General features: G+C 43.8%; 2 protein-coding genes across 4 annotated transcripts; both read right to left on the bottom strand.

Moving 5' to 3' along the window:
- Positions 1-1,790: 1,790 nt before the first annotated feature.
- LOC123428007 (zinc finger matrin-type protein 2) lies at positions 1,791-7,160 on the bottom strand. Of its 3 annotated transcripts, none has more exons than XM_045112151.1 (12): positions 6,886-7,060; positions 6,132-6,276; positions 5,119-5,163; positions 4,934-5,020; positions 4,799-4,820; positions 4,615-4,697; positions 3,630-3,662; positions 3,075-3,153; positions 2,931-2,983; positions 2,539-2,599; positions 2,319-2,401; positions 1,791-2,201 (listed from the first exon to the last, which is right to left on the bottom strand). In XM_045112151.1, the coding sequence occupies exons 3-12, from the start codon at positions 5,128-5,130 to the stop codon at positions 2,106-2,108; spliced, it is 609 nt and encodes a 202-aa protein (XP_044968086.1). In that variant the 5' UTR covers positions 5,131-5,163; positions 6,132-6,276; positions 6,886-7,060; the 3' UTR covers positions 1,791-2,105. The 3 variants fall into 3 exon arrangements, with proteins under 3 accessions (XP_044968086.1, XP_044968087.1, XP_044968085.1); XM_045112152.1 differs by having other exon boundaries at positions 6,132-6,265; XM_045112150.1 differs by lacking the exon at positions 6,132-6,276 and having other exon boundaries at positions 5,119-5,161; positions 6,886-7,160.
- A 1,039-nt stretch (positions 7,161-8,199) lies between these two features.
- Positions 8,200-10,560, bottom strand: LOC123428006 (protein transport protein SEC13 homolog A-like). The gene is made up of 2 exons (XM_045112149.1): positions 10,306-10,560; positions 8,200-9,394 (listed from the first exon to the last, which is right to left on the bottom strand). The coding sequence occupies exon 2, from the start codon at positions 9,367-9,369 to the stop codon at positions 8,416-8,418; it is 954 nt and encodes a 317-aa protein (XP_044968084.1). The 5' UTR covers positions 9,370-9,394; positions 10,306-10,560; the 3' UTR covers positions 8,200-8,415.
- Positions 10,561-12,443: the final 1,883 nt, after the last annotated feature.

Here is a 12,443-nt window from a genome sequence, read left to right as displayed (position 1 = left end):
AGACCGACGGCCACTAACGCATGACACGAGAAGATGGATATATTTGTCTACAAAAATATAATTAGTCTTGAGCTATTTCAGAAGTACTAATGTCGCATTATCTTTGTCGCAAAATTATGTTGTGGTTGTGATGAACTGTTGTTGCTGTGAAAGGTCATGCTCTTATAATAAATTATGTTTGCTGAGATTTGGGATTTGAGGTCGCGTTGTTATGATAAATTATGTTGTTGTTATGATGAGATATTGATTTCAAGTCATGCAAATTTATGTTGCCCCTCGAAAAAACTGCTACTAAATTATTCCACCGTAGCAACTTTGTCTTATTTTTATTTGAATGTTTTTACAAGTCTGTAGCAATGATATAAGGATAGTTACTTACATTGTAAAGATTGGATTTTTAAATGTTCTATCAATATGACAAAACCCTGCCTATCAAACAAGAAGGGATTCATCCAATCATCTCCCTCCCCCTCCACAAACCAGGAGGCCTAATGAAGAAGGGGGTTGGGCTTGCCGTGTATGTCAAGCGAGTTTACTATAAAATACTTCCTCGATCCCATAATATAAGGGGGCTGCTACGCATCCATCGGCGGATGTTTAGTAAGCATCCGTCACCTCGAGGACCGTTCGATGTACGCGTGCAACCGTCCGATCTACGCGGCTCGGTCGTCTCCCCGCACCCAATAATTCCTGAAACAAATGTCGAGTTGCAGAAACAACGGCCATGTTGCAGAAACAACATCCATATTGTAAAAATAATTTATGCAACTCCTGAAACAACGGTTGCGTTGCAGAAAGAACGACCGCGTTGCGAGAAGCTGAAGAGAGATAAATGGAGAGGGAGAGCTAGGAGACGAGATCAAAAATCCAACCGAAACTTCTGAAACAACGGATGCGTTGTAGAAACAACGACCGCGTTGCAGAAAACTGAAAAGGAATATATGAAGAGGGAGAGAAAGGAGACATGATCCAAAAATCCAACCCAAAGGTACACTCGAACTCCTTCCACCGACGCCTCAGCGTGGGGGAGGAGCGACGAGGAGGCGCATGTCACAACAGGAGACGAGGAAGCAGCGGACGCCATTGCCTCGGGAAGGACTCCTCGTCTCATGGTGGGGAAGCCGGCTGCTGCGGAGTTGAGAGAGAGGGAGAGAGAGCCATGGCTGATTGGGGAATGGAATCGAGCGATGCGATGAGGATAAGGATGGCTGAGACATGTGAGATCAGTCGTGCTAGGTGATTCCATGAAAAAAATAATTGAGCTAGTACTGAGGGAGAGAGAGCCATGGCTGATTGGGGAATGGAATCAAGCGATGCGATGAGGATAAGAATGGCTGAGACATGTGAGATCAGTCGTGCTAGGTGATTCCATGAAAAAAAATAATTGAGCTAGTACTGTGCAATCTCGTTTGATTGAACGGTAGAGCATGTGATGGATTCCTTGCACGTATCAGCCGGTGGAAGCAAAGAGTTTCTCATAATATAAGAGCGTTTTTCAGCTCTTATATTCTGGAACGGGGGTAGTGCTGAGTGATCAAGAGGTATCCCATCTTCTTATCTGATCAGTCTTACAAGTTTTCAGGTATTCGCTAGATACGCCACCTGAAAGGTAACAACGAAACAGAAAGAAAATTGTACATATACTTCCGGTTTTGTTATAAATCCATCATTTCTGTTACTCACATAGGTCCTATGTCAACTTATTTTGCCTTAACCAAAACGGAGAATAAAGCGACAGCCTGCAAACAGAGCATTTGCTTGTTCTCACAAGCTGATATAACAACAGCATGTAGGCGAATCAGTCATGTCATTTCTCAAAGATAAAATGCCCCTCAAATGACACAGCGGCATGTAGACGAACGGTCATCTCATTTCTAAAATGAAATGGTTATCAAATGATCACAGGTCCCCGTTCAATTACAGAAGCTCAATTGTTCCAGCATCAAGTATTGTTTCATGGATATTATCAAGTAGCTGTTGCAAACAAGGCCCTAAGAGACTGATCAGAGCTGTGTCTGAACTATGCTGAGATCCAGGTGCACAGAGCCACGGCGTCGTCCTCAACAGCCACAGACCAACTAAATGACGCCACCCGAAGAAGCAATTCACTTCTTTGAAGAGGTGCCGAACCCGCCGAAGCCCATCATAGCAGCGACATCAGGATCAATGTCCTCAGGCTCATTCTGACCAGCCTGCTCTTTCTGAAACCGTTTAATAATATGTAAGTCTCATGTTGAATGAAAAACGGATAGTAGAAAACAGTTAATCACACACACACACACACACACACACACACACACACATGATTATACTTGTACCTTCTTTTCTTTCTTCTTTTCTCTGCGTTGACGTTTCTTCTCCTCCTCCTCTTGCTGCTGTTTCCATATCCTCTCGTCCAAATCTGAAGAAAAGGCGGAGACCGCGTTTCCAAATTTCAGACAGCAATCTGGTAGACAATTCTGTGGACTGACTATACCAAGTCTACAGTGAGGAGAGAGGAGAAATGACATCCCAGATGATGTTTTCGCATTGCATCACCTTGTTCACTGAAGCTGGCTGGGTCCTTCCTCTTCTTGAGTGCCTCAAACCGTTTTTGAACCTGTGGGCAGAAAGAGTTATTAACATTGAAACATATGGAAGGTAACCATGCAAGCAGCTGTCCACTTGGCTTAGATGACCTGAAGATTTTCATTTTCAGTATCACCAAAGAACTAGCCATGGACAGGTGCGTGGAAGCTTGTTATCCATGTGCCAGAAACCATGAGTTGGTCGTGAGATCTTATGGGTTTCACCTCTAGCCTACCCCAACTTGTTTGTGACTTAAAGCTTTGTTGTTGTTGTTGTAAACAAATGAAATAAACAGCACATGATAAATGATGATTTTAATTATCAGATGAACTCAGGTGCACAGACAAGCTTCTATATTTTACCTGTTCGAGTGAAGCCCTCTCAACACGCATAGACATGCCCAATGCTCTCTGATCTGTGCAACGTTGAAACCATAAAACATGAAACTGATGATAGGCAAGTTTGCTAGACCAACTGAGCTTAAAAAAGAGTTTCCAAGTACTTACGCTTCTTGCCATTTATATGGTCCAGATAGTTGGCTGAATCTTTAACAACACACTCACATACTGAACAGTAGTAACCAGCCTGCCAGAAAGTTGATAAACTGAGAACAAGCTTTTACGTGATAAAAGTGAGCATGAACAGCGTATCTAGTTAAGCATTAATATTTACATCGTCCAAAGGCAAGCGAGATTAATTATGTAGCAATAGTACTGTTTTAAATTCCATGCATTGGTATGTAGTATTGACTGACTGGAAATATGAGACCTAAATCTAAAAAAAAGCAAAAGAATAACACATATAACAGGTCTTCTGAATTAAGATCTCACCAAGTTCTCAAGTTCAACAAACAAACAACATGGAGTCACATACTCTAGCAGAACGTTTATCTTTTTTTTTTTGCAAGAAAACTTCCAACCTATTCATCTTCAATCATGGCAATACAACAAACACAAGAAATAATAAAAATTACATCCAGATCCGTACACCACCTAGCGGCAACTACAAGCATTGCAATTTTTAATCTAAAATAACAAACCCTGTGAGATTTTGGGACAAACCTGCTGACTCAAAGGTGCGATTGGGGTTACCACCTGAAAATGAGAGGCAAAATAATACAGTTAGTTATAGATTTAAGTAATAGAGTGTCTTCCTTATATGTACAGAATGTTTTTTAGCGAATTACAAACAGATTAATGAGTAATAAAAATTTCATACGTGGCGAGTTACTTAACTTCTGCAATACTCATTCATACTTCTTCTATTCTTAAAATCTTAGGCACACTTTTATGATTTCCATCCTTATATTTCATACTGAAGAATTGCATCATGCTACTCAAAAGTGTTTAAGGCTTTCAGCATTGTCCTAGTCATGTGCTGGTAATATCAAACTGTTTAATTTAATCTTTGTCCTAGACTCCTAATATATTAGTAATACAGCACAGCAGTAGTACTACACCCAGGAGTTCTCCAGTACAGTCAGATTCCATGAGGAGAAGATAAAGAAACAATCAAACATCATCAACATGGTAAACCATACCACAATTAAAATGGTATGCAAATAAAGCATCCAATTCTTAAACTATTGATACTTGTATTTCTTAATGAGCTTAGCTGAAGGGGGACTCATTACTTTTTTTCACTACATATACTGATATAGATGGTTTTTAAAAGTTAATTCAATATGGTGTCTGTCTACAACTGCCCAATACAACATTAAGCACATACGGCTGTTTGACAGCCTTTATGAGAAAATACCAGCATAAAGAACACACAATGCCATGACATCTCAAAACACCAAATACCCACAAATCAAAACCCAGTAATTCAAATCAACATAAACATGAAGTCTCAGATACTATTTTTTGCAAATTACCCTAAATAAGGAACTTCAAAATGCACCACGCGGGACATTAGAAATATACATAAGAAGAAATCAAGGAATGACGCCCAATTGGGTTCACAGGTTTTACAACAATGATGAAACATGGAAAAACGTAATAAGAAGCATTATTTGAAAGTTGAAACCTATATGATCTGACAAACCTGGGTTTTACCAAGACGAGACTCAAGATCAACTTCATAATCCCTATGCTTCAAAGGCTGTCTTTGCACAGGAGGGCCCCTATCTGACGTTTGTAGAGGAAATAATTCAGTTTTGCATGATAATAACAGCAAGGCTACAGATTCAATATAATTAATAACTTCAGAGTTTAAATGCAATGTATACCCTTGCCTCTCCTGGCTTCGTCCTGGATAAACAAGGGACAAAGAAAGAACAATGTTAGCAATGTATTGAATGAGAGACAAGTATGAATGTGATTAGTTTTTAGTTCTCATAAAAAGATAAGGTATCGTGGATGACCTTCTCATCCCGCTCTCTCTGTCGAGCTCGCTCCAAGTACTCCTCCTTGTCAAATTTCCTTCGGAAAGTGTTGTCCACGCCGGAAGGCTACGCATCATAACAAGCAGAAGATCAGCTCAAATGCACCACACCAGCTTCTCTATGGACATAAAGAATTATCCCCTGTTCGAGTAGAAGCAACTCACATTGCCAGACATCTTGCCCTGTCCACCACCAAGCAGCTGCTACCTATGAATCATCACAAATATTAGAAACATAAGAAAAATAACCTGCACAGAATTGCTGCCACATCACAAAGCTAGCAAAACATGTCACTGCACAACTGTCAGAGAAGCTGCTCATCATGACTCGGCTGATGGAATCATACAAATCCCTAGGCTGAAAATAACCAGCGCAGAAAACTACCCACATCACACGCAGTGGCATAACAAAATATGATAGAAGGTGCAGTTGATATGAAATTTGAACCTAATGCTTGCCTGACCATATACATTAATAAAATAGATAAAGCATAGCAAACCAACATAGCATAGTAGAATATCCATCTTGTACTTATTAGAATTGCATGAATCTGAATCAAATTCAATTGAACCCTAATACAGCGCATGGCAGCATAAATGGCAGAGGGTTCCATCAAGCACTAACCATACATCGAAGGATAGTTTAAGCCTAGCCTCTATCAGGCGCCAATGAATCACGAGGACACTCGGAATCAAGGGAGTGCGGGACTCACGGCGAGGTGAACCGATGGCAGAAGGGGGGCCGGGTGCCCAGAGCGCTTGCCGCAGGCGATGGACCGGTTGGTGGTGGGGGGGGGGGGGGGGGGGGGGGGGGAAGCGGCAGGGAAGTGGTGCCAGGGCTCTTCCAAGTTGCAAGAGCTGGGGCAGCACCAACACAGGCCGGTGGCGGGCGGCGACGGCGAATCCCCGGGGAGACGAGGACGGTGGGAGGGGAGAGCCGAAGCAGCGCAGAGATGTTTTTTCTGTCTTTTTTTTAGGGGCAAGCAGCGCAGAGATGTTTTTTCTGTCTTTTTTTTAGGGGCAAGCAGCGCAGAGATGTGGCCTGGGATGGACTGAGAGGCCCGTTGTTGGTCTGGGCCATATAAGGGAGGGGGCAAAGTTTTGTTTTCTCAATCAAGCCCTGAGGCGGTAAGAGCATCTCTCTAACAGAGCCGCTATAGGCCCAGTTCCTTTTAGCTTTTGATTCTCCAGAATCAGCTTTTGGGAAACTTCCCCGAGAATCAGCTTCCCCCAGAATCAGCCAGAATCAGGTGTCGAGTTCTTTTCCGAGATTGTGATCTCAGATTATGGGACGAGTTGTATGCTGAAATGTCTGTAACGCCCCTGAAGAAAAATTAGATGTTGAATTGCTAACACTTAGATGTTTCGAATAATTTATCGTCAAATATGAGCATGGATACGATTTATGAATATCTTAGATTGATAAATATTACAATAAAGAAGGTTTTCGACGTTTCCTTTGCTACAAAAGAAGTTCCACTACAATTTATCGTCAATGGATACCAGCTTACACCTCCTCTACACACGCATCCATATAAATGGTATGCGCCGCACTGTCCCAGTTTGCTTTAGGTTGCTTGATTTTTTGAACTTTCTCCATGTACAACGTCTATCCATTAGCACATAGCAGCAGCAAAAGGATTTTTTAGCAAATTATCTACCTAAATACTCATACCAAAGCAGTGTACAATGTACAGAGGAATACATCCATGTATCCATCCATTGTTCACTGTACAGACAAATGCATCCATCTATCGTCTATTGGTTTTTCTATGTACAAAGATTGAACAGCATGACAAATTATACAGAGAATACATCCATCTATGAATCCATTCACCAGTCCATCCATCCATCCATTCAGCAGTCCACCCGTCCATCAATTTCTGTATGCGAACTACGGACAGAGAAGACAGAGAGGAGAGGAGAGCTCACCTGAGCAAACTCCGGCGTGGGGCGGAGGCGGGTTGGGCGCCGGGCGGACAGCGACGGCGTCTGGAGTCGGGCGGAGCAGCTGCTGCGGGACAGGAGGCGAGCGGACAGGGCGGAGCAGCGGCTCCGGGCCTAGAGGCGAGCGAGCGGGCGGAGCGGAGGAACGGGGCGGAGGTTCGGCGTCGGGCGGGGCGGCGGCCCTGGAACCCTATTGCGAGGGCGAGCTGGGAGGTGGGGGATCGAGGGACTCGTTTTCCTGGGTGCGGCTGCCCACCAGTGCCATTTTCTCTTGTACTTTACATTTTAAATAATTATAAGTCTTTTAAACGATTTCACTAAGGGTCTACATAAGCAAAATGATTGAATCTATACTCTAAAGTATGTCTATATACATCCGCATGTAGTTCATTAGTGAAATCTCTACAAAGACTTATATTTACGAACGGAGGAAGTACATTTTAAATAGTTACGTATATAAGTGTCTTAAATTAAACCGTTTTATTTTGTGAGACCGTCCAGAACCGTCTGAAGCAAGGTTTTCAGACGATTTTTGATTGCGCTCCCAATTTTAGCTATTCTCAAATGATTTTAAACAATCAAATCAAGTCTTTTTAAGGTTTTGATTTTTTTTAACCCAGAATCATCAGAATTGAGCGAAAAGAAGTGGGCCATTATCTCGACCCACAAACTCGATTAACATCGCCCTAAATTGATTTAGGGGCGCATTTTGCCTGGCAAAGAACAAATACCGTAAATGACACATGCAAATTTACAAACTTAAGATAAAATCCCGCTGCATTGGATAATCCGGACCTCACCGGAGTTCATCACATAGTTCACGCACACAAAGTAACTAAATCCTAAACGACGGAGGGCGGAGGCGGCTTCACGTCGATGTAGTACTCACATGTGGAATTGTAGACGGTGCTCCGGTGGCTGTTGCGGGAGAGGGCGTCGTGGTTGCGCGCCTGCTCCGAGCGCCACGGCTGGAGCTGCATGCCGTCCTCCGCGTTGCGCCGGACAGGCGACGACCCCACGTATGCGGCCTTCTCCCCACATGGCTCGCCGGAACTACGGGGAAACGGTGGCGAGGCAAAGAGAAAAGCGGCGGAGGGGGGAAGGAACGCGACGGATCTGCTAGAGTTGCTCTCAGGTTCTTTCTTGGCCACAAGCACACCTTACCAGCCAGGCATCGACCCACGGTGTGGCAGCCATTGATGCGGCGGCGCTCCCGGTGGTCGTAACAAACTTCCACGTGAAACATGGAGCTGTACACACGCGAGTATACATAACACTGGTAACAGCTAGCGCAGGATATGAACAGTTCAAACAGCCAATACATTCTGACGGTGTGCACGACGAGTACATGACCAGTAAAGTAAAACTAAACAGTGCAATCAGACATTGTCCATGCAGAAACAAACGGCAAAAAAAAATGGAAACGGGTATCTCTATGAGTATCAGGGCAGCAGGTGAAAGCAAGTCATGGCTTTGGTCTGAAATCGAGACAGGGGACATGGCGTCGACTCCCCCCTACTGCATGGCCTCCTCGATCGCGGCCTGCTCCTGCGGCGGCTCCTCCGAAGCCTTGGTCCACAGCGACTCCCACTGCCCGTCCGACGATTCCTTCCACAGAGTTATGTCGCCCTCGCCGGCAGCGACCGACAGTATGTTTCCCGTCAAGGACCAGGACACCCTCCACACCGGGGCCTCGAAGTCACGCATGAGCTTTCCTTCCCACTTGCCTCCTGCTTTGCCACTGGTCCAGATGACAACCTTGCCATCTTGGGACGCGCTGGCAATGGTTGACTTTGCCAAGCCCAGGACCGGTGCCCATGAAACATCCCTCACGCATTCTTTGTGCATGTCGGAGACCATAGCGCTCTCCAGCTTCCAGCCACCATTGACAAACTCCCACACCTTGACGACGCAATCAAAGCCACCAGACACGAGCTTGTGGACGAGCTGACCTGAGCCAACCATGGACCCAAGGGGTGCTGCTGGAGCCCAGGAGACTGCTGTCACTCCAACAGGGTGTGCCCGCTCGATGGTTGCAGCGTCATAGCCTCCTGCATCAAGCCGCATGGAGATGACAGAGATGGTGCCATCAGAAGACCCACAGGCAAGGCAAAGGCCAAGTTCATATGGAGCCCAAGCAATTGAGTTAACTGAGGCCTTGTGGTTGTCAAACACATAGAGCTGAGACCATTGCCCAGTGGCAGCCTCCTTCCAGACTATCACACGGCCATCATAGCCGCAGGATGCCAGAATTGAACCATACTTGGGATGGGCCCATCCAACACGCCATACAGGACCATAGTGGCCAGTGAGGGTGGCAACGAGCTGGGACGGGGCAGATGCACCTCCAATGTTGGTGATCTTCACAGTGGAGTCCGAGGAAGCTGTGGCAAGGCGCTTCCCATAGTAGTCAATGGCAGAATCATGAACCATGTCCTTGTGGTCTAGCTCTATCTTCTTCGACGACATGTTGGCGTCAAGCTAAACTTTGGCCCTGCATAATCAAAATTCAAAAATGAAGTAATGAGATAGCTTCAGAAACACAGACCAGATGACACCATTGATTGTACAGAGACCAACTGCATCAGACAATCATAGAACAATAACACGGTTAATAGATACAGAGAAAGGCTTGTGCTTTCCCTAGCCTCACCATTGTTTCAGTAATAATAATGGAGAAAAGCAACAAATCAATTTGCCAGGAATTTATATAATAATGCATAGTCGCTTTTATTGCAACCAACATCAGTTGGATGGAACAAAAAAAAAACATCAGACATGCTAGTGTGGCAAAAAGTATTCCGTAGACTTAGTACTGCTAACAGCCTAACAGTGCTTGAAAACCCTCAGCATAAGCCTGCAATTTGCTGGATCAGACATACACCCTTCCTTTCTAACTTTTCAGAAAATTCTCCTTGAATCTAGTCATTGCAAATACAAGAGGTACAGGACCTGCGCAACTAAAATACAAGACGCAGTACTGAACCAATATGAACAAACCAAGAGAAACTCCAGTACATGCTTCAGATCTAAAGAGTAACCTAAATTGAGCACGCTGGGCATTGGAATTATCAAACACCACCGGTGCCTAGTATTTTTCAGAACAAAACAAATAAAAAATCACAGGCGGCATCCGCGCGGATCAGGGCTCTACATCGAAGTGAAACGCTGGATCTGGCGAACCCGAATCACCATCTTTCACACGCCAAACACCACGGGGCACGGGTGAATCAAGCCCCTGGATCGTCCTAGCACCACGCCAAGGGCGGATCTGGATGGCGTGGCGGATGTGCGCCGGCAAACCGATAAATTGTGAAGGTCCTCTCCCTATCCTAGTGGAATTGGTTGATTCGGAAACAAAGAGGGCTGATGCTGCGGTGATGAAAACAACCTAGCTGTTCGTACCTCAGAGGAAGGAAGGAGACCCGATGGCCAGGATCTCCCAGGGGGGGCGGGGAAGAAGGGGAACGGTGACGGTGGCGGCGGCGGTGGCGGCGGCGACGACGCCCGTCTCCGAGTGGCGAGAGGAGGCGCCGGTGGTGACGCTGGGGCGGCACAGCGGCAGTCGAGGGTAGATCCGCCGCGTTGGAACTTGGAAGAGGAGGTCAGGACACGAGAGGCTCGGAAGGAAGGGGAGAGAAAAGGAAAATACTAAAACGTACCACACGGTAAAGAGGTGTGAGTTTGGTTCCGGATAGCGGATTACTTAGCTGGGAGGTTTTCATTTAGACGGGGCTAGTAATTGTGTACCTACACGTCTAATCTGTCGTTGCGAACAAATCTGAATGGATGGTTAAAAAGACAGTGATATCTTCAGTCCATTAAAATTTGGAAAATGCTTACCTTCAGCCGACGGATCGCACACAAGCAATCCGCCACCTTCTTTTTGCGACCCACGTATGCGTGTCTTTGCGTCTCTCTTTCTACTATATTTTGTGTGTTGCAAAATTGCCCATCACAACAACACTTGTGTTGCGGAAAATAAAAAGCAAAAAAAAACAGCAAATATTTTCTGCAACATTGTGTGTGTTGCAATTTTTTTTTCCGAAGCAACACCCATGTTGCAAAAATATATATTCGTAACACAAGCAGTGTTTCAAAAAAATTCCGCAACACAACCTATGTTGCATAAAAATTCTGCAATACAATCTCTATCATAAATGTTTCTGAAACAAGGCCTTTGTTGTAAAGTAGAAATAATGTTCATCCTGCTAGATCCAACGTCGCGCGAGGTGGTGGATCTTTTAAAAAGATCCACCGACCGACGCGTAGCAGTCCCCTTAAAATTTTAGTTATGATGCTCGTATTATTTTTAAATTTATTTTAGAATTTTCGGCGTTGTGCATTTAATGAAAGGAGACGTTTCGACGAGGCGCCTATGGTGATTTCATAAATCTTAAGATGATATGTCGACTCAGTCTTTCAAAAGTGTTCACAAAAATAGGATGTGTGCACATCCATAACCGTGAATGTATGCATGTATGTATGATCGCTTGCATTTGTACTATGTTCAATAAAAAAACGTTCAATTTGACAGTAATATTTTTTTTTAAGTTGATTGTCATTAATATCAATTCCAAGATCAATTGCATTTGCCAACCATCATGTGATTTGATAGTTAGGAGGACCGTAGTATCCGTTGATCATCACAGTTTTAGTCCCAAACTTGACACTGGTGCTCATATTTTTTTAGTTTATTCGAGGCATTGTGGTGATGTGCGTTTAGTGAGATGAGACGTCGTCGATTGCAATGGCATATGTGTCGGCTCAGTCTCTCGAACGTGCTAATAGCGATAGGGTATACGTTTGTGTTTATATGGATGAATGTATGCTCGTATATATATAAAACTTTGATTGTACTGTGTTTAAAACTAGATTAATTGCATTAAATACAATTAATTTTGTTCCCAGAATATGATTAGTCCAAATAACACGTTTTTTCAAATTATTTATGATGTAATGGATACATCACTGGAGCAACGTGATATAGATGATTTCAGATCATCCGCGTGCTTTTATAAATAGTACATCTTGTAAAACCATCTTATATTATGGGATGGAGGGAATAGTAGATAGTAGATTTGTTGGGAGTTTTATTGCTTTTGGGAGAGTATTTAAGATAAATTCTTAGCGTATAGATACAATTTCTTTTCCAAAATCCACATGATTTACCTTAATTTTATTTCTATATGACACTCAAGTAACTAGGTACTAAGAGATAGGTCGAATACTTCAAAGAGGAACACCAATGCAACTTCTAGTGCATGGGAACCTCGTGCGGAATTGAATTCACCAGTGAAATCATAGTCAAATAAAAGAAAATGTAGCCTTGGGGAACAACAAAAGGTTTACAAGAAGATTGAGATTACTCAGTTGACTGAAGTTTCTGGGGTTGATATGAATTATGAAAACCAACCTGTAGAGAACGAAGAGAAAGGGTATGGTGAAGGGTGGAAGGGAAAGACAACTCTTGTTGAGAGAGATCATAAGAAGAAGAAATATATCCCAACTAATTCTTAGAATTTGTTGATACGTCTTTAACG

The sequence above is a fragment of the Hordeum vulgare genome, chromosome 2H (genome assembly GCF_904849725.1).
Source record: "Hordeum vulgare subsp. vulgare chromosome 2H, MorexV3_pseudomolecules_assembly, whole genome shotgun sequence".
Lineage (NCBI taxonomy): Eukaryota > Viridiplantae > Streptophyta > Magnoliopsida > Poales > Poaceae > Hordeum > Hordeum vulgare.
Note: the sequence above shows the minus strand (reverse complement) of the source record. Positions and strands in the feature narration are given on the sequence as shown.

Coding starts and splice junctions, on each gene's coding strand:
- LOC123428007 (XM_045112150.1), bottom strand. Junction 4,698..4,798: donor CGAAGCCAGGAGAGGCAAGG/GTATACATTGCA, acceptor TACAAACGTCAG/ATAGGGGCCCTCCTGTGCAA. Junction 2,984..3,074: donor CCATATAAATGGCAAGAAGC/GTAAGTACTTGG, acceptor AACGTTGCACAG/ATCAGAGAGCATTGGGCATG.
- LOC123428006 (XM_045112149.1), bottom strand. CDS start 9,369: ATGTCGTCGAAGAAGATAGAGCTAGACCACAAGGACATGGTTCATGAT.